This window comes from Rattus norvegicus, chromosome 3 (assembly GCF_036323735.1).
Source record: "Rattus norvegicus strain BN/NHsdMcwi chromosome 3, GRCr8, whole genome shotgun sequence".
NCBI classification, from domain to species: Eukaryota; Metazoa; Chordata; class Mammalia; order Rodentia; family Muridae; genus Rattus; species Rattus norvegicus.
The window spans coordinates 33,154,592-33,175,500 of record NC_086021.1 but is presented as its reverse complement, the minus strand read 5'-3'; the positions used below and the strand labels follow the sequence as shown (position 1 = coordinate 33,175,500).

The window sequence follows — 20,909 nt, the reverse complement described above, 5'->3', positions numbered from 1 at the left end:
GCTCTAAGAAAAGCAAAATGTGGAACCCTGGGCTATTGATGTGCTGGCTGACTTGAAAAAAAAATCTATTTCCTCAGAAGACATGTCTAATGAGGCAACTGGGGTCTAAGGTGCTCAATTAGAAATTCAAGTGAGGGCATCGGGCTTGCCGTGAGCAGCAGAGGTTTAAAACAGCAAGTGGAGAGAATGAAATAGTTTTTGTCAAGGATTCCTCTTCATGCTGACTAGTCTGGATCACTCAAGTGCTGATTTGCTGGTTATCAGTATCACTCACCTGGAACTCCATTCTGGGACAGAGTGAGGAAGAAGCCCTCCCCAAGACCCCGGCCACTCACCTTTCCGTCCTCTGTGTAGACGCTTTCGTTGTACCCCTTCACGATCGTGCGGTCGATGAACAGGCTCCTCATGACCACGATCACTTTCAACACCTTCCCCAGGGTCACCTGTGGAGACACAAGTGCACACACGTGAAGGCTCAGAGTCAACATGCAAGTCACACAGAGCTGAGCAGGATGTGAGGCAGCAGAGGACATGGAAGGAAGGCTGGGTGCTTAACCTCATCGTACTTGACAGACCCAGCCATGGCCATTCGTAACTGGAATGCTAGCCTAGCCCATCCCATCACCCAGTGCAGCTCTCTTACCACCTGTTGGATAGGGCACCTGCTCTACCACTTTCCAAGGCTGGGTCCTCTGATTTTGGCTTGGGGAGCACACTGTGGTGATCTGTGTCATGGCCATGAGTATAACACGTGGGATACAGTGCAGAGAGCAGACACGGCACCCAGCAGCCCTTGCTGGAAGCTGCCTACATTAGCTGGTGGGAAGTGGAGAAACAATGTCGAGTGAACGTGGAGGGAAAGGAAAGGGCTAGGTGCTCTCCAGACCTGCAGTCAGCACTTCACTCTCAGAACCTAAGCACATCATGGATAAAGGAAACACCTAAAAATCTGGGTGTGGTAGCTCACACCTTTAATCCCAGCTCTTGGGAGGAAGAGGCAGGCAGATCTCTGAGAGTGTGAGGTCAGCTTGGTCTATGCAGTGAACTCTAGGACAGCCAGGGCTACATAGGGAGACCCTGTCTCAATACCCCCTGTACCCTGAACACAAAGAGAAAACATCTAAAAAGGTTTCCACACTGCCAGAGAAGACAGACACTGCTATGCAGGGGCATGCGGTTTTTCACAGGAATTGAATTGCTTTCCTTAGACGGCAATGCTGGGATGCACGCCTTCTATGTTCCCAGGTGAGACCTTGGAGGCAGGCCTGGCCCAGAGCTCAGTGGAAGCCTGTGGTCTTGGATGTTCTGATGGGGCTAGAAATCTCAGATTTGCTGAAAGGAAACCCTACTGGTTTAAGAAAACTTTGGCCTGCACAGCAAGCCTAGTTTCCCCAGGCCAACTTGGTGCTAGTGTCCACAGGGACAACTTTTAAGCATCCCCTTCTTGTTTCCTTGTCCCCTGCAGCTTTCTACCTCTCTGATGACTACCTTCCTGTTTCCTTGAGCAGTTCTATGCACTGGGGAGCATCCTGACACCTGGCTTTTTAATGGTGCTGGGATGAAGTATCTTTTGTGTGCCTTACCTGTGCAGAAGTACAGTAAGAGAGAGCAAAGAAGCATTATTTACATTTAAGGAGTGCTAACTTTTATATATTGTTACACTAGCTGACACAGAATTACTATTTAAGGATGCCAATGGACCGTAAAAGCAGGATCAGCTGGAGCCTCCTGGAAGGGAAGGAGAGCAGGGCAGAAGCAGAGGCTACAGGGCAGGCAGACCAGACTAGCCAGGGCCCATCCCCCACCACACAGAAGGGCAGCTCAGAAGCTTCAGTAACTGAGAACTGTCGTCTACCACCCAACTCCAGCTGGATTTAATGAACGTGAGTTTCTGGAGAAGGGTATCAAGAGGAAGACAATGGCTCAGTCTTTCCAACCAAAGATGGTCATCATTCATGGTTTTTGGATAATTCCTTTAAATATATATAACAAACATATGTGACAGTGACAAGTCTTGGCGTTCTTCAGCACTATCCCCCTCCTGCTGCCAGCAGTGGGCTAAGTGAGGCTCTGAGCCTAGGTCCTGGGTCTCTCTTTCCCTTCTTAGAATATGCTGGAATTCAGCCTGGGCCCGATGGCACCTGCATGTGGAAGAGGCAGACTCCACCTGCCCCCAGCACCAGCCCCACACTCGGTGCCCAAAGCAATATGGCCTCTTCTCCTGCACCCAGGACACACAGCAGCACCAGGAAGGACAGCCCCCAAACAATCACATAGCCAGCAAGTGCAAACCACCAAAGAGCTGGAGCCACATCTAGGTCCTGCTCGCCCACGCTTCCCTTAGCATGCTGCCAGTGCTGGCCTTTTAGGGAGTCCATACATTATTAGCCGATCCACGGTTCTCATATTCCTGACACATATCAATGTATGGATCTGCAAACCAAATCCTGACAGTTACACCATTGTCCTTCCTCCATATTGCTACACAGGCTTCAGAAACAGTGCCAGGTGCTACCTGGCCTAGCTATTGGCTACCCTGGGCCCTTCTCAACCTCTCTCCTGCTACCACACACTTAAGGGGTTTCCAAGTTTCCTTATTGTAAACACGGCTGCAGCAGGTACTTCTGGTACCGTAGTACCACTGCATGTGGGTCAACATTATTATTTTTTTAAGATTTATTTATTTATTTAATGTATATGAGTACTCTGTAGGTGTCTTCAGAAGAGGGCATCATTTACACTTACAGATGGTTGTGAGCCATCATGTGGTTGCTGGGAATTGAACTCAGGACCTCTGGAAGAGCAGTCAGTGCTCTTAACCACTGAGCCATCTCTCCAGTCCCCAACATTATTGTTTTAAGTTACAGCTTACTTATTTACTGTGTGTATCTATGTGTGTGGATGCATGAGTGCCACAGTGTGAGCACAGAGGTCAGTGGACGACCTGTGGGAGTCTCCTAGCATGTGAGTTCCAGGGGCAGAGCTCAGGTTGTTTGGTTTGGAGGCAAGCACCTTTACCTGCTGAGCCCTCTCAGCACTAAGGGGCACTTTCTATTTTAGGATAGAGCCACAGAATTCTAACTACTGGGGCAAATATTACAGTCTACCAAGCTTCTCTGGAGGAGTGTTGTGCCAACCCGAGAGCTACCCCTACGCCTGTGGCTCTTCTTCACTCCATTCTTGTCAGCAAAGGGAGCTACTGAACTCAAACAACAGCAACAACAACTTGACTCCCTTGCTACTCTAATCCAGCAATAACAACTCAGGGGACTTTAGGGCTGTGACAAGGTTTCACTCTGTAGCACAGGCTAGTCTCAAACTCCCAGCATTCTCCTGTTTTTGCCTATTGACCACATGGAAAATAGGTGTGAACCTCCATGCCTGACTTTCAAGTTTGTTTTTTTTTCTAAGATTAATTTCTATTTTAAAAATATGTGGGGTTGGGGATTTAGCTCAGTGGTAGAGCACTTGCCTAGCAAGTGCAAGGCCCTGGGTTCGGTCCCCAGCTCCGAAAAAAAGAATAGAGAAAAAAAAATATGTGAGTGTGTCTTTGTGTGTGCATGTGTGTGCGTGTGTGTGTGTGTGTGTGTGTGTGTGTGTGTATCTGTGTGTGTGTATCTGTGTGTGAGTGTGTCCGGTGCTGGTACTCTTAGAGATAAGGAGTGAGATGCCCAAGCTCTGGAGTTACCTGGAGTTATGTGCCGTCCTTTGTGGGTGTTGGGAACCAAACTTGAAATCTTAACTGCTGAGCCATCTCTCCAGGGCCCACCCTCCCAAAGAGCATGGTTTTAATCCCAGGACTCAAATTGTGTCTAAAAAATAAACAAAATCAACCCCTCCAAGTCCCTATGGACCCAACCCCTGGCCACCTAGTGTCACCTCTACCTCCTTTCCCTCCAAACAACAAAAACGGTATCAGTAAATACTGTTATTTTAGTATATGTCTTTAAAAGACAAGTGGCCATACTCTGACAGGCCTCCTGTCGAGAGAACAGCTGCTGTCCAGCACTAGCAAACATCTGCTGGATTAGTTACCAGGTCTCCTAAATGCCACTTTGAAAGGACTAAGAAAGCTCACTCCAAGATCTGAGTGTGGGCCTTGAGAGCTGAGGCACTCCATCAGCCTGAGCTGGGAGCCTCTCTCCTGCTTTGCTAGTTGGAGAAGTGGAGGAAGTTAGGGTCTGAGGAGCTACGGCCTGCACCCACAGATGCTTCCCCAGGGAGCACCGATTGGCTTACCCTGCACTTTCCACAGAGAGCCCTTGGAGGACGGTTGGTGCTGGGTAGGCTGCACTGCCCTGCTTTACCATCTTTCCGTTTCCATGAGGCCCTGTGAAGTCTGTGAGAAAGGACTCCGTATTCACCTGGGCTAGAGAGGCACAGTTAGGGCATTTGAATTTCAGCTTGCTCTTGGTGACATCTATCCAAGCTGAGTCACATCTCTTGACTCTGCTGTGGTGAAGCTGGCCTCCTGGCAGCTCTGGATGAATTACTTCATTCAGAGTAGGACTGGGAGGAGCCCAGCAGGCAATGCCCAGATGGACAGCACCGTAAAGGCGGGTGTGGATGAAGGGCTCAGGAGCAGCTTCTGCTCCTCAGCCTGAATCAGCGTTCGAGTTTGTTGGAGGAACAATAGTTTTAGCCAGTCAGCAGCAAAGATGGACCCAGAGTCGCTGTCCGGGCCAACGAGCCACACGTGGGGCTGTAGGGAAGCTGGGGACCGTAGATGCTACCCTCCAGGACAAATAAAATGGTGAGTCTGATGAATGAGTGCTAGGCAGAAAGCACCTGCCAGCTTGCGGGGCAAGGAAGACTCAAAGCTGCCACAAGGCCGGCCAGCCAGATCTAACAGAGCACAGTGATGACCATTTGCTGTGCAGGACAGGTCAACAGCAAAGGACACAGGGCAAGTCAGTCTCTTATGCCTGTCTGTTCAGAAATGGAATGAAATGTGGAAGGGTCGGCTGAGGAAATTAAAAAAACAAACAAACAAGGATGCAGGCTGCAATGCTTACCTTAGCTTACAGCGTGCCACAGCACATCCTTCTGCATGCGGCATGCAGAGTAGGCAACACCAGGCCTCAGGACGGAGCTGCGTGCACATTCTAAGACACATTTTCTAATGTCAGTGTCACTCTAGTGAGCCAGGTGCTCCCGTGAGTGGAGTGTGTAAGCTTCTGGCTTGGCTTTGGCGGACTGATACAATACACTGCAGACGGACCACGGACATCTTTCTACATGCAGCCGACGCTGTCATAGTCAGAAGCAAAGACGCTCATGACAGGGGCTATGGGCTGATTCTTGGCAGAGGCTATGGGGTGCCACAGATAAAGCTAATGCCATCTGGTAATGAAGCATGCCTGTTGTTGCCAAGGTAACACTTTTCTATACTGAGCACCACCGCTCCTGAGAGCTCACTTACTACTTTATGGCAGTTGGTACAGTGAGTGTAAGTGGCACATAGTCAAAGAAGCAGCGCCATGCTTCCTGAGCAGGGACCAGAGGGCACTTGGGAAGGTCCCAGGCAGCCTCCCGCTGGTCTCCTCAGCACAGGGAGAGTGTCTGGGAGTGATAGCACTGCCAGCCTTGGATAGGCCAGCCATGCTTTGGGTGGACAGTGGCCATCAGCAGCTACCTGTCAGGTGGCATTCTCCCAGGAGGATTCTAGCTCACTGTGGTCGGGAATGCCACAGACAAGAGATACAGTGCGAGGAAAGCCAAGGAGGAGAGAGATAGCTGCTTCAGCTCTGTCACCAACAAAGCCGGTGGCTGAAGGGTTATCCTCCAGGTATCCAACACCTCTTGGCCGTGGAGACTGCTTATCACTGGCTCCTGCAGTCTGTGCAGCCCAAGCAGTTTGAGATGAGCAGTATCTATATGTAGGATGTGGGAGGTCTGCTGACCACATGCTGAAGAGCCCAGGCCAGATGGCCCTTGCCCTAGCACAGTGCACATGTACACCAGACAGAAACAGGACAGCACAGGATTTGCTCTTCTGACAGCTGGCTATATTTCTGAGCCGTGCTTTGGGGAGAGGGTGTCTTATTTAAAAAAACTAACCATTTCTATAAAGCCACCCATGAGGGTTATTTTCCCCATACAAATAAGGCCTTAGGGAGCTGCTGCGATTTAAGAAAGCTTCGAGTCATAGAAGCAGAAAGGTAGGCGCGCACACAAACTTCTAGGGGACTTAGGAGTCATTTTCTTCACTAGAGTTCTAAGGAACTTCCTCTGTACTAACCCTGAAGGACTAAAATGAGGTGAAGGGTAGTCTAAGGGAAATCTATTATCATGCGAGATGCACCTATTAGGATAGACACTGGGTCAGGGAATGGAGTAACTGCTGTCACCTATGTGTGGGTGCCTGTGAAGGCCAGAAGAGGGCATCTTATCCCCCCCAGAGCTGGAGTTACAGAGGTTGTGAACTGTCTGATGTGGGTGTTGGGTCAAACTTGGGTCAAGTGCTTTTAACTACTGTGTTGAGTAGCCTCTCTAAACCCCAGCTCTGTCATTGTTAAAGGAATAAACTGAGCCCTAGGGGGAATGATGAAAATGGCATGTACCTGAACATAAGTGGAGGACACCTAGGTGCTCCCAACAAGGGGCACTCGGTGTCTGTACAGAGCACTGATGGCAGACAGTGCTGTGTCACAGAGCCATCTGCTACAATCAAAAGGGCTCAGGGTGGAGAGAGCTGTGCCCAGGTCAATCCCCAGGAGTGTTCCACGGATACTCCCGCAAGGAAGGTTCTTAGGTTCGGCCCCAAGAAAGCACCCAGGCTTTTTACAGCCTTCTCTTGGAATAACGCACCTCACCTCTTTTCCTATGGTGGGGCATGCGTGCATGGCTGCAGTGCACTCCTTTAAGAACCCAGGAGGCGGGGGCTGGGGATTTAGCTCAGTGGTAGAGTGCTTACCTAGGAAGCGCAAGGCCCTGGGTCGGTCCCCAGCTCCGAAAAAAAAGAACCAAAAAAAAAAAAAAGAACCCAGGAGGCAGCCCAGGCAGCTGTCTTATTTCCATTTTTAACGGGAGGAAGCTGGAGACTGGAGTCCAAGGTCACCGTTTTCCTGTGCAAGGCCAGGAGCTACCTCTTGCTGTTTCCCGACATCTTGCCCAGCCATGACTCCAAAGGCCAGCAACAGTGACCACAGGGCCAAGAGTCACCTGGCCCTCCATCCTCCCAGCAATCTTCTCTGGCACTGTGCTAAGTAGCTCTAAACCCTACTCCCTAGGACTTCGGCTTCCCTCTCCAACGGCTTTGTGTAGACTCCCAACCCTATGGTAAGACGCTAATAATGTACCTGCTTTGTCTAATTTTAGTGCATTTAAAAAAGCCAGCCTTCTGGATTCTACACAGCGGCTGGATATGTACAGCCCTGCTAGAGTCATGCTGGGCAGAATTGTGCCTCTGAATGGCAGCCTCGGAAGCTGCAGCAGCAAGGGGCCGAGGACGCAGAGACACAGTGCCGGCAGCTGCTTCTTTCTAGGAAACAGTGGAGCTCGGCAGACACAAACCTCTGAGGCAGGCTGACTCTGAGAGACCCAAGCCCTGGCAAGGATGGGGTCTAGAACAGGGACTGTTTGCAGTACCTTTGCAAGATAGGAGAGGGGAAGGGAGGGCTGGGGGTGCAATCTGTGAGGGCACAGCAACCCATTTCCTAGTCACTTGGGCTGTGACTAGGAAAGCACCAGGGCACACTGAGGAGCAGCCCAGGAAACCAAGTCTCTCCGTATTTCAGGGTATGTTCAAGAGAAGGACTCAGTTGTGCGCCTCACAGTAGAGCACCATGTCATACATAAAGGGCAATCTGAGGAAGAAAAACTCAAGCTGGGGAGAGACCTGGAAACTAAGTTTGAGATACAAAGTCAAACGGCTGTAAGGGGTGGTTGTTTTATTCCTCCTGTTGACAGGGATGGCAAAAATCTTAGGCAGGTAAAAGGAGTCCCCCAACAAGATGTGAGAGTGGCACTCTCCTGGACTCGGGTGCAGAGCCTGGCTCTGCTCCACTGGCTCTCCTCAGAAAATGACCCACTTCTTTAGTTGGTTGACAGGAGGAGGGAACAAGGGTGACTATCTGAGTGCTAAGCAGTTTTGTAGTGTCACTCCTGACAGACCCCTGCCACAGGCAAAAGACACAGAGCTAAAACAGAACGGTATAGCCTAGGAGAAGCCACCTAGTGAAGCCTGGCCTCCTCTCCAAGGTGGGGCCTCTATGAGGACACGGTTGGGGCCACCGTCTCCCAGCATCACCATGTCCTTAGCTCACTGCACGGCAGTAGCTGCTGCATTACTGTCACCATTATTTTCAATAATTACCAATAAGGTTTATTCTTATTAGGTGGCTTATCCACCGAAGGGGGGGAAGTTGGAATCATTTGCTAAGGAGCCGTCAACCTGAGCAATCTGGGCACTCTAAACTTTCCTTAACTTTTGCCTCTCTAGAAAATCTAAGGCTGCCCTGATTGCAGGGAGACTTTTGTGACAGGAGACCCAGCTGCTTGGCAAATTCCACAGAAAGGTTCATGTCAGAGGGTTTTTATTATAGACATAAAGTTCTTCACAATCCTTTTGTCTCCCTCAACAGCACAAATCCAAAGACAGAAGAGGATGCCATGCTTCCCAGCCCTGGGCTTGTCCCCTTCAGACTCTCTCTGTGGGATGAGAGATCATCAAAATGAAACCCAGTCTGCTTCACCTTTTAGATCCATACATGCATACAGCCCTTCCAGAAGGAGTATGGATGGAGGAGGGGCTGGCTGATGGGCAAGCAGCCTGTTGATTCCTGACCATACTAAAAGCAATGCACACTTCAGCACCGTGAAAGCAATCCTCCATGGTATACACCCTGCACCTGAACCTAGCACGGACTCTTGACTGTCAGGAAATGAAGCTCCTTCCTAAGGTACTCTGTGTGGAAACAGCTGGATCTGGTGCAGCACTGGGATCAAGGGGTCACACAGTGGCCTGACAGGAGGCTCTGTTCCTGCACAGCCTGCTAAGGTCTGTTAATTTGCAGCAGCTGGACAGTACAACGTCGACCTGAAGGGAGAAAGAGCAATCCTATGAGAAGGGCTGAAAGTAAGGAGAGAAGGACAGGAGAAGGGGGCAGGAGAGACAGGCAGACCGATGACACGGACATAGCTACCTTAGAATGCAAATGTCCTGCCCTTTCCATTCTTCCCCATGTGTGCCACATGTGTGCCAGGGTGGAGATGGCCAAAGGACCGAGTGAAGGAAAAGAGGAGTGAAGGTTCTTCCCAGTGCCCAATGGGAGCCCCAGACAATGGAATGGTCTGGGCCCTTCCTGAGATGACAATGGAGGAAAGCAGGGAAAGAATCACTTCCTGAGCAAAGTTTGAGCTACTTTTCAAATGTCAAAGAGAAGCCATGTTTTGGGGCGGTTCTTAGACCCAGGACAAAGGGCTAGAGTTAATTCTACAATGCTTAAAGAATCCTGACTTTCCCTAAGTGGCATTTGTGGAGCTGAAGAAGACTTATACCGCAAGCCCAGCCTGAGTGACAGAGATGTTCTTTCCTGACTTAAAGCAGGAGGGGACTCCATAAAGGTGAGGCCCAGGTGACGGCAGTCCCCATGTGGATCTGTAGTGGTGTTAGGATGGTGGTACAGTGCCCTCCGGGGTAACCTGGTTCTGTTAAATCTCTATTTTCTCTGCCAATATCCTGTTAGGCAGTACTTGGCTTTTTAATATTTTGTTTGTAGGATATATGCCAACTTGACCTTGATGTAGAAAATTTTAATTCAAATCAATACATGGGACAAGGTCACTTTAAAATCCAATTAATATGAATGGAAAAATATGCCCACAGTTGTCTGAGCTGAAAATGGGAACAGCTGTAAGTTAACAACTACAGAAGACTCATGCTCACAGCCCCACCCGGGCCCTCCTGGGCTGGATAATACAGTGATCTGTGCCCTTAAATACATGGGGGTGGTGGTGTCTGAGAAAAAACATTTTACCTCTGTTTAGGGTAGCCTAAAGTTAAGCTGAGTCTGTTTAAAGATAAACATAAAACGTTCTGAAAACTGTGAGTTCCTATAACCTGATTTAAATTAAACCCAGGACTTCAACTCACCAAGGACTCCCTGGAGAAATCTAAGCTCCACTCCAGCTTCAACACCAGCACTTTGCATGTATATAGGATGCAGTTCCAGCACTGTGCAATAAGCCGGACACGGGGAAACTGAGGCACTGCACACTATATTCGTGTTCATTCCCATAAACACTACGCAGTCCGGACTCAGAGACTGAGCTGCCTCCACGCCTGGGCTTTAGACCTCCTTCTTGGGTTTTGTTGGTTTGCCAGTGCTGGGCGTCAGAGCCAGGGCTTCACACACTTCTCTACTTTGCCACTGAGCCACATTCCCAGTCTTGAAACCTGATTAATAGGAAGTATTTACTCCCTTTTGGTGTCGAGTGTTAAAGCCAGGCCCTAGCACAAACTACCACTGAGTCATGGCTGGCCTCAGAAGAGAAAGCACACGGAGAGTGTGAGAAATGAGGCAGCAGACCATCGAGGCTCCGCTGCTCCCATCTGCTCTGTCTTTTCCATTTGGAGCCTCAGCTTTTCTGCACTCATGTCAGGTGGGTGCAGACAGGAGTGACTAAGCACCCACCTAAGGAAGGCGGAGTTGCATCTGACTCCAAGAACAACTGAAGTTATGTAAGACTGAGACGTGCTATTAGAGGTGCCAAGGAAACACCGTAAGCTTATTTCTCACTTTACCGCATGTTTGGGTTTTCTGAAAGGCTGCTAAAGGGCCCAGAGCCGTGTAATGTGAGGAGAGCCCACACCTTGCATGGCTTTTCCAGCCTCCTGGGAACCTCTGTGGCTTGGAGGGCAGATGTCCCCCAGTGCAGGCCTGGTGGTGTAGGCAGGGCCGATGTGTGGGGGACAATGAATAGCACGGTGGCTAACGTCGCAGACGACTGTGCGGGATGTTTGTTTCCTTCTATGGTTTACACTGCTATAACAAATTAAAAGCAGCCAGCCCTCTGCAGCGAAGGATGTGCTGCTGCCTTGCATAACACTGGCTCCCCCTCCTCCCACAGCATCACTCCGCATTCTCCTTCCTTTGAAAACCATATTCAGCAGCAGCAGCAGCAGCAGCAGCAGCAGCAGCAGCAGCAGCTTCCATTGCTCCCCATCCCCCGCTATATTAACGCTCTTCTCATACTCATTACTCTTTAATGATGCCTGTTTGTAAATAGCAAGACGGATGCAATTACAGCCTGATAGGCTAAATAAACACATGCTCTAATTAGGATCTTTACAAGACATTTTTTTTCATGTATAGACTGGAATTTACCTTTCATTAATCTAACTTAATTGCAATAGTGCACCAATAAAGAGTCAGCCCAAATTAAGTGCTCTAAATGATTTCCCCATATTAAGGGTGAGCCAGGGATCCTTCCTTTGGGTAACAAGACACAGTCTGTGTGAAGAGGGACAAACTGGGGAACAGAGCCATGGTGCACTGGAAGGAGGGCTTCAGCAAGAAGGACACCTGCCGCTACCAGATCTTGTTGCCTTAGAGGTTAGTGAAGTCAAGGCCCCAGGAGCGAGGCAGGCTTGCCCTTGGTGCACCAACTCACTTAGTTCTGTGACAGTCAGTCTCACTGCTAACACCTGCCACCTTCCCAAGACAGAGGGAAGGGGTTAACCACGTCCTGCTCCTGAACACCACCTCCTACAACTATTTGCTTTGAAGCAGGCAGCAGAGAGCCATGCATGAGATGGGCATCTGCTATTTGCAGAAAAAGGGAAGTTCCCGTGTTTAACCCTCAATTCTAGAAGGAGTGAAAGTCCATACACACTGGGCAGCTAGCTAGGATTCCACAACAGATCATTAGACAGAGTCATCCAGCAAAGCCCTCAGAGCATTTAACAATTCATTCATGCAGCAAATGCCAACCGTACCCGCCTAGACACAGGCACTGTGGAAATGTCTCCCACTCCAGAGGGTGTGTGGTCCTTCCCATAGTTTTCTGTCCCTCCCCTAGTCCTGGCTAGTCACTTGCCATCTCCCCACTTCCCTGACTTGTCACATACAGGAGCAGTTTTGCCAGGCAGTTAAAAAAGAACAACGACCACAACAACAACCAAACAGTCCGGAAGAAGGGGGAGCGTGAGAGGGTGGGTTCTGAGCCAAGGAACTTCTTCAATAATCTTCTGATCCAGGAGACATTATATGCTTTAGTTACTAATGTCAAAGTAAGTGTTTGGGAAGTTCTTCAAGACAACAATGCATGGAGCATACTCCATAACGAGGGGTCTACAGTTAGACTTGCTCAGACAGTGCCTCTGCTCTAAGTCAGGCTGGCCCAGGTGACGTGCTTAGTTAGAAGTGGCAAAGCAAACCTTCTCCTTATGAAGTCAGTGCGTGCAGGCCAGTTCAGAAAGGCTCTAAAAAGAACTGCAGCCAAGCAAATGGTAGCGAGTGCCTCAGGGCTAATCTGTGTCTACTGGCTTTCTTAGAGGGTAGTATATAGAGAGAGACCCACTTTGGGCATCACCACTACAGTAGCATTAGGGAAGAAGTGAGCTGTCTACTGAGTGAGTCCCAACAGGCCGCATCCAGCCCAGCTCAGGCCTTGTAGGTAGAATGGGGCAGTGTACCCCAGGCTTACTCCAGGGTCAAGGATCCATAACCTTGGCTCCTGAGCAGCTGGCTAATAGAGGCTCCAAGGCCAGAAGACAGCTTCCTAACAGACTGCGGATAGAAACCTATCACGGCTCAGATGTCTAACTGCTCCCGGTTCAAGAACTTTCGGAGACTCGCTCTTAAATTCACTTTTATGGGTGTGTTCTAAGCCTCTGAGAACCCAGCCTTCTAACAGCACCAGCCGTAGCTCTTGCCTAATCACCCTGGTAGATCGTATATAAAAACAAAACGGGGCTAAAAAAAAAAAGCCCTCTATGTTAGCAAGCAGATGTCGAGCCCATTTGCAATTAATACGACCCACTTCCATACAATCAGACTGCTTAAAATTCCTGGAACTAGATGTGAAAGCGAAGATGCAAATGCTCCGATGTTAATGAGGATGAATGGAAACTATAAAACCCTCTCTCCCTTTGAGGGTAGGTACAGTCTACATATAAGTCCCAAATGAACACTAAATTTATCAACAAAACAATCATTTGATAAAGTCTGTGTGCAGGAAGGAAATAGAACCGGGAACATCTTGAGTATTTTCAGAAAGCACTTTCCACCAAAATTAAATTTTATCAAAACCATCATTCTTTTAAAAAGCTTTATAAAACTTAGCTCATTTCAACACATTCCCCCACTCACCTACATGTTTTGTATGTCAGAGCCAGGGTCATGTGACTTTTTAGGGATAATGGCAGAGGATGGTAGAGGAGACTGGGGCTCTGATGTTTCAGGGGCTTGCTGCAAGCTTGGGCTGTACTGGACACAACCTCTGATTGGCCAAGGACCCCTCTTCACTCCAAGTCTCTCATTAGGAAATGCACTGACATTTCCTGTTAAGGGGCTGCTGAGAGGCCCAGATGGTGTTGCAGACTTGTTGCTAGTAGGAACCATCACAGGGTACTTGTGGGGTGGGGACGGCAGCCTGGATTTCCCTTCTGTTTCTGGCTGCTTCCATGGTCTTTCAGCTTATCTCTTCCTGGATGACCTGCTATGAGGGCTCTCTGAGGATCTGTTTTCACTATAGGGCAGTGGGTTGCTTAGGGGGCTCCAGCTCCTTTCCCTCTAGTAGTTCTGGGGTGAGGTCAATGCTTTTAATTAGCACTATGGACTAGGCCTGTTGTCAGTGGGGAGTACTTGCCTAGAGTATGTGAGGTCAGGGCTCTAGCCTTAGACTGCCCAAATAAAGAAAACACCCAAAACAAATCAAGCAGCACTCAGGCAGTCTGAAGAGCCTCTCTTGAGAGCCGGAGTGTGGCCAGCCCTGAGTTCCATCTCTGGTACTGCCAAAACCAAATAGGGTTCTCTGAACCATGGGTACAGTGCCCAGCATGAACTGCATTGACATAAACAGTGAATGAACTTTATCCTGCAGCCCTTGTCTTCTGTTGTCCACCCAGAGGGTCTCATCGGCAGCTCCTTCACAAGCAGGCACAGTTCTGAACTTGCAAATGCAACAAGAAGCAGACAGAATCGGTGCAATCATCCTCTTCCAAGTGGGAGGGGGTGAACATGATCAATGTACACCACACATATGCCTCGAAATGTCAAATGGAACACATTCTGCTAATACAACAGAAAATAAAAACGCATTTCCTCCTTGAGGTGGGCTTCCAGTTGGGGAATTGTGCTAGGATGTGCTCAAGGATGAAAGCGGAAAGCTGGGCCCCAGTTTTGTTCTGGTCTGGTTCTCCAGAAACACTGGCCTCCTTCGTCTTTTGTGACCCTGTGTGTTCACGGAAACCAACCATTCAGAAATCAGGACAATAAAGACAAAATCAACACGGTAACTCTTCAAAGACACTTGACCTTGGATCTTGGTCTCACGAGTATCACATGGAGAACCACATAGCATAGCAGATAGCGCATATTGGCAACTGGACTGGATCAGGCAGAAGCTCAGCTCTAAGTCAGACCAGCAGGCTTATGTTTTGGAAGGTGCTGAGACAAGATCTCTCCCTTGGGGAAGGGGTAGCTCTGAGAGCTGCTGTGGAATCACACTATAGGAGAGCACATTCATTCACTTCAGATACACTTGGAGGGGCACCCTGCAGGGACGGGCAATGTGTGGTAGATGGAACCCTTGCTATCCTATCAGAGTTGCATTTGAATGAACAGATACTGACAGTATGCTGAGGAACTAGCAACAAATCACGTGGGTTTGGAAGGGATACTCCTCCTCTCCATACAGCAGAAAGTCAGTGTTGCCTCTGGGCAGAAAAGGAACAGTGCCTTCCAGCTGCAGCATAGAAGACCAACATGGCAGAGGTGAGAGCCCAGCAGGAATGAGACTGCAAAAGCCAGGTGAGAAAAGATAGCCGCTAGCACTGGGCTATCATTATAAAATAAGCACTTCTAGGAAGTGTCTGGCAAGGTGACAGTTTACAAAGGAAGCGCCTCTCAACTGTTTAGGACTGTGTATGTGATGAACAGGTGCGGAAATACTTAGTACAGAATACTAAGATTTTCAGTAGGTGCTTAGCAGACTTCTGGCACCCCAGGCTTACTGGTCAGGTTTTGGGGGCACCAGCCCTGAGAGGCAGGACTGCCCTCAGCTCTATGTCACAGGGGCACTAATGGGAATACAGCCTGCAAGTAGACGGCAGGTGTGTGCCTAGAAAGGGCCAAGTGGTCTGGTTCTCCAGAGCCTGTGTGTGCTACAGACCCCACCATCCAGGGTCATTGTACAGAAAACATAGCTACTATAACTAATTCTAAACAAAGCCCCACACAATATACTAACAAGGCCACAGGCCATCCTGGTGTAGATTCATGCTCATTCTTTAATCCAGCAGTCAACAGCTGGAGTGCACATGGCACTTGGACTGAAACTGAGTGCTATCTTATTCTGTGGATCCAGTGAGAAGATTAACAGGCGGAAAAGCCACATGTGTACACTGGGGTGTTGAGTTAAGGTTAGGATGTGCTAAGAATAAAGTAAACTGCCAAGATGCATTTCTTTGAAATGGGCTAAAGATTTAATACAGCCGGGAAGGTCTCAACTGTTTATTTACATGCTTGGTCTACACAGTGTGTATTTGGGCTAATGAGAGTCAACTGCTGTGTATAAATCTGAGTCAAGACAACCCGATCATGTAAGGAGCAGCCTGAACTCCCATGCTAACACTCTTCCACGAAGCTCCAGCTCTGGAAGCACAAGGCACTCTTGTAGTGCATTACAGACTACTAGAGTGGGAGTTGAACCTCAGGGCTCCATGGGCTAAATACAAACTCTGAGGTCCATAGTGCTTACTGCTCCACACTGGTGCTTTCTAACAAGACTAGTGACAGTTGAGGTTGCTCTTTGTGGTATGCAAAGAGATCCCAGAAGAACCTGGGGTTTAGTAGCAAGGGCTAGGGAAGCCTAACTGCATATGTGGAACACTACAGATGCTCACAGGCAGATCTCAGCCCTTTCACTTTAGGACCATTATAAAGGCTGTGCACAGTGGTACCTCAGATAGCAGGTATTGTTAAATGGTGTTTTAAAGCAGGACAACTCTTTGGATAAGTAGGGGACTCTTCTGCACACAGCATATCTGTCAATGTGGTGTATAAAGGGCTGGAGGAACGCAGAGGAGGGAGGGGCTACTCAGGCGGAAGGTAAAGCTGCATGGTGGTCCCGCCTGGGGAAGGGGAGGCCACAGACAGAGGAAGCAGCAGGCACAGAGCACCAAAGCATGCAGGTATGAAGTTCCAAGAAGCCTGTGGAGAAGGAGGAATGATACTTGTTGCAATAAATGCAGTGAACTCTTGGCAGGTTGGAGCAAAGGATGCTGAACTGTCTGCAAGACACTGGCCTGCTTCATATGAGGAAAATTGTCTCGTTCAAGATGGCAGGGAGGAACAGCAGAGAGCTCTGGGATGGCCAGGCAGGAAGGAGAAGGGGAGACGGGCTTGGAAAGGACGGCTGAAGTCAAGCTATCACAGTCACGGGCATCTGTAAGGAGGCTTTCTCTTGAACACCACCAGGGCAGTGGGGAGGACACGGGCCTCTGTGGAACGATCAATCGGGTGGAGGACGGCGAGCAGTGTCTAGAGGAAAGGAGACCAGGAGACGAAGGAAAAGGCAGGGGCAAGAGTCCTAAGGACAGAACCAAGCACAGCCAGGACTGGTAGAGTGCTGAGGGGATGCCTGAGGCAGAGCAGACAGCTCAAGCTCACAGAGAGCAGTGTGCACGTGGCACCTGGTTGTGGCTGGTGACAGTGTTGCTGGAGAGGAAGGGCTGGGCTATCTTTCAATGGCTGATCAATAAACATTTGTTGCAGGACAAGGGGACACACTGGAACAAAATAAGGCCAAATTGGGGGCACGGTGTAAGATAAGTTATCTGGCTTGAAAACTGGCCTAGCATTTACTACGGAATAAATCAAAGCAGACAGCCCAAGACAAACACACACAGTTAAGGCCGGGAGGGCAGCTTTCTGAATGGTGAACACACAGCTTCACCTTGTCTCAAAAAGGCCAATGGCAGTGGTTTCTGCCACACATCAATTTCACATCAGATACACAAACACTTAGAAAGTACTCCCTTGGTATCGAAATCATCTTTTCTAACAGTTAAATTCACTGCTCCAAATGCCAGCCTGGGGAGGTGGACTGAGTCGCAGCTCCTTGGACACAGTGGCTGGAATACACAGATGGAGCCAAAGGGTTTGAAGGGCAGCACTGGAAACGCTGAGGCTGATGACTGCTGGGAAAGGGGTTGACCTTTGTGGCAAAGGTGACAGCAGCCTAGGCTGTAATCACTTAAGAGGCAGTATTTCAAGGGGATTTTAGGATGTGTTCAGCTCCCACTAATCCATGAATGGATCCAGGTGCACAGCATTCCTGTGAAGGACTATCTTACAGCTAATTAGAGAAGCTAGAGATGCAATGGTTTCTTAGTGAGCAATTTTGGGGGTAAATCAAGAAAAAGTATAAAGTACTTAGAGAAATTAGGAAACAAAACAAAAACCACCTGTGCCCTTGCCTGAAAGACTTGGTGTCTGAGACTCACAATACTTCCTTTGTACCAGCAGCACCAGCGATGAGACAATGGACTTCGTCCACTCTTCAGCTCCTTCTGCGTCCTCCAGAGGCCACATGTGTGAGGGTAGCACCTCATACCACCTGACCTATAAGCCCCACGAAAGTCTCCCCAAAAAAGTACAAATGTGCAATGAACAGAAAGCAGGCCGAGGGAACGATAGCTGTTCTGGGAGGCACCGGAAATTCTGGAGAGGACTCAGCTCCAGAACTTTCCTGAGAAATGAACTTCCTTTCTAAAGCAAAGTCCTGCCCTGCCCTCCAGACTCATAGGATACCCACAGTGAAGTCCAGGTCTCACAACCCAAGAGAGCACTGAGGTCAGAATAGCACTTTCAGAGGAGGAGAGGTGGGTAATGCCCAGGAAATACCTACACAGAGCACCACTATCCCCACAAAACCCAAAGCCACTGCCTTCAGAGTGGTTAAATGCGGCATGTGTGTATCTCCACAGACGCACAGAACAGAGTTTAGCTGAGAGACTCCAGGCATGCATACAGCTTCCTGGGACCTTTGCCCCTTTTTAGGTCCCAGCTTTCATTTGCTCAGTCCTTAGTTCCTCTCCAGTGAGGAGCCTGTACCCAAAGCGACAGCATATGTCTGAAGCCTTGCCCAACTTCCCACTTAATCTCCCTTTCCTCACAGCTACTGTGAGGTCACACTGATGCCCCCCAATACTTTGTTCATTTTATCAGGCAGATTCAGATGGCGAGCCGACTCTGGCTCATATTCATGATGTCATTGTTTTGTCACTCTGAAGTTCGAGGTTTGCTTAGTGAGGGTCTCTTTGAAATGGTATCTGTATCTATGCCCCCCCCCATAATTATCTGGATATTTCCCCTATTTTCTGGCACAGCGAGATGCTCCGGGCTCATCTTGTCCTGTCCTCAGCTGCTTACTCAAAGGACTCCTGCCAGTAAGTGACACTGGCGTTTAGAGACCAACACAAGGAGAGAGTGGTGATCACTGCCTTTGAGCTCTCACCTAGACCTTAGCAGGCAGGTCAGGGCCCACCCGTGTGCACATACACACCAGCATTTCTGTTTCTACTAATACTTCCAGTTGCTATGCAACACCATAGAGATGGTCTCCTGTGTCTGTATGTGCTCTACCTCCCCCACCCCTCCAGGGTTTCAGACACACTAATCCCTACCAGTGGGACACTGACGGCCACTAACACTGTACTATGTAGCTACCATAGCACTCAAAGGAAAGGCTGGGTCAAACCCCACACTCTGGGTTCATGGGTTGCTTCTCTACTTTCTTCCCTGCCCACAAAGGAGTGAGCACATCGACTGAAATATCCGTAGCTTTCTTTAATTCCAATTGCATTATTTTTGGTTAAAAACAAAAGCAAAAAAGATAAATGTCCTACTCTGGACTTCTAGTCAGAGCTCCCGAGTCACTCTGCCCGACACGTGCCTGTCTCATGCACTTCCAGCCCTCTGCTTGACACGCTTCTCTCAACAGGCTCCTAAACAGACTACTTTGTTTCTGGTCTACCCCTCCAAGTGCGTTAATGGATGTTTTCTCTCTCCTTACAGAGAGGGGCCGTATTGAAAAAAGCATCCGTTTTTCTCTTTAAATAATGGCCGACCCTGGAAGTCACTTCGAATAGGTCACAGGTCCTCCATCTTTCAAAGATGAGAACAGAAGCAGTGTGGTTTCATTGTGTGGCTGCCTCTGGGTCTTAGTCCTCCTCCTCAGAGTGTGCAGATTATCCTAAGACTCTGCACTCACAAACAACCCGTAACTAACAGCTGCACACACCCGCTTTCACACTGTTGGAAGGAGTCCTCAGGGTCACCTCCTTGTACAAACCCTGCTGGTCAAAGGCAAATGCAAACACAGTTTCCCGGACACAGCAGACACTGAAGGACCTTCCTCTAAGTGGTCCCCATTGCCATCAGCATTGAAAAGAGGCCCGTTCCCTTGCCTCCTCGGCAGAATGTAGACACGGCCTTTTCAGTACTGCTAACCTGGTAGGCAGGAAACGGCTCTCAATTAGGTTTTAATCCACATCTGTCTGAGGATGAGGATGGACATCTTGTCATCTATTTAAATACTGTGTGTTAAAGCTCTCCCCACTGCAGCCCCATTTTAATATTTCCACTTTATTTTTAATTAGCAAAAGGATTTCTGAGATGGGTCTCTGCACCTAGGACACTTGCTATGTACATGTCCCCGCTTGATAGCTGTCTTGGTTTGTTAAGATTTTTTGACTCTCCGAAGGTGTCCCCCTTCCTGTGGCTGTGCCCCACTGACTACACGTGTCACCTGTACCATCTGCTCCATTTCCAATTAGCTATTTCAGTCTCCTACTCTGGTTGTCCACCATAAGCGGGGCCATTGTTTTGACTCCTATGATTTCTAGGTGTGCTTGAAGAGCACTCTCTCTCCACTCTCTTCCCTTTTAGCTGTTCCTATCCTTTATGTATACTTCTTCTCCCCACGAGCTTTAGTGGCACCTCTGAACGTTCCTTAGGATTGTCCTATTGATGTGACTGGTATGTGTGCTCTCAGTTTGATGCCGCAGTTAGATTTATCACATGTTTAGTGTTTCTGGGTGTTCCCTCCAGTTTGCACCTCTTTCCTCTTTATTCCGGTGTGTGGATGCTTTGAGACAGCATATCCTAGCCAGCTCAGACTGACCTGAGACCTGCAGTTCCTTGCCTCATCCTGAAAGCGAAGATGTACTCACCATGCCTACTTTCTTTCTGTCAATGCTGGTGATGGGACCCAGGGCCTCACTAACGCTAGGCAAATGCTCTACCACTAAGCTACACCCCAGCCCTTTGTTTTCTTATTAAGCCTATAGTTTTCATGCTTATCTTTGTACCTCTCCATGCTAACGCCCTCAGACCCCATCTCCTTATGCATCACTTTAACCTCTTGCTTCTCAGTATAGAACAATATCCTTGATTCTCACTGACTGCATACACAAAAGTCAATACACATATTTCATATGCACCTTTATGAACACAGTGCTTATAGGCTGTCTCCCACCCTCAGGGCTACCTTGCCTGTGCCCTGCTCAGCTTGCCCTGGGCTGAGCAGCCTACGTTCTCTTGTCTGGGGAAGCTCTAAGGAGGCCCACAGGTGCAAAATCTTGGTTCAAATGACTTTTCTCTGGCCTCAGTACTTGAAAGGACACACACGTGTCCCTGGCTCTTCTTTGAAAATTGCTGTCTTGCTTGTATTTTTTT

At 48.9% G+C, this 20,909-nt stretch overlaps 1 protein-coding gene across 4 annotated transcripts in view; it reads right to left on the bottom strand.

Moving 5' to 3' along the window:
* Med27 (mediator complex subunit 27) overlaps positions 1-20,909 on the bottom strand; it is a 174,001-nt gene that overhangs the window by 25,740 nt on the left and 127,352 nt on the right. For all 4 annotated transcript variants that reach the window (NM_001106565.1, XM_063283483.1, XR_005501840.2 and 1 more), the window contains one exon: positions 336-443. In NM_001106565.1, the coding sequence (NP_001100035.1) occupies positions 336-443 (108 nt within the window). Of the gene's footprint in view, positions 1-335; positions 444-20,909 lie in introns of those variants that run through there.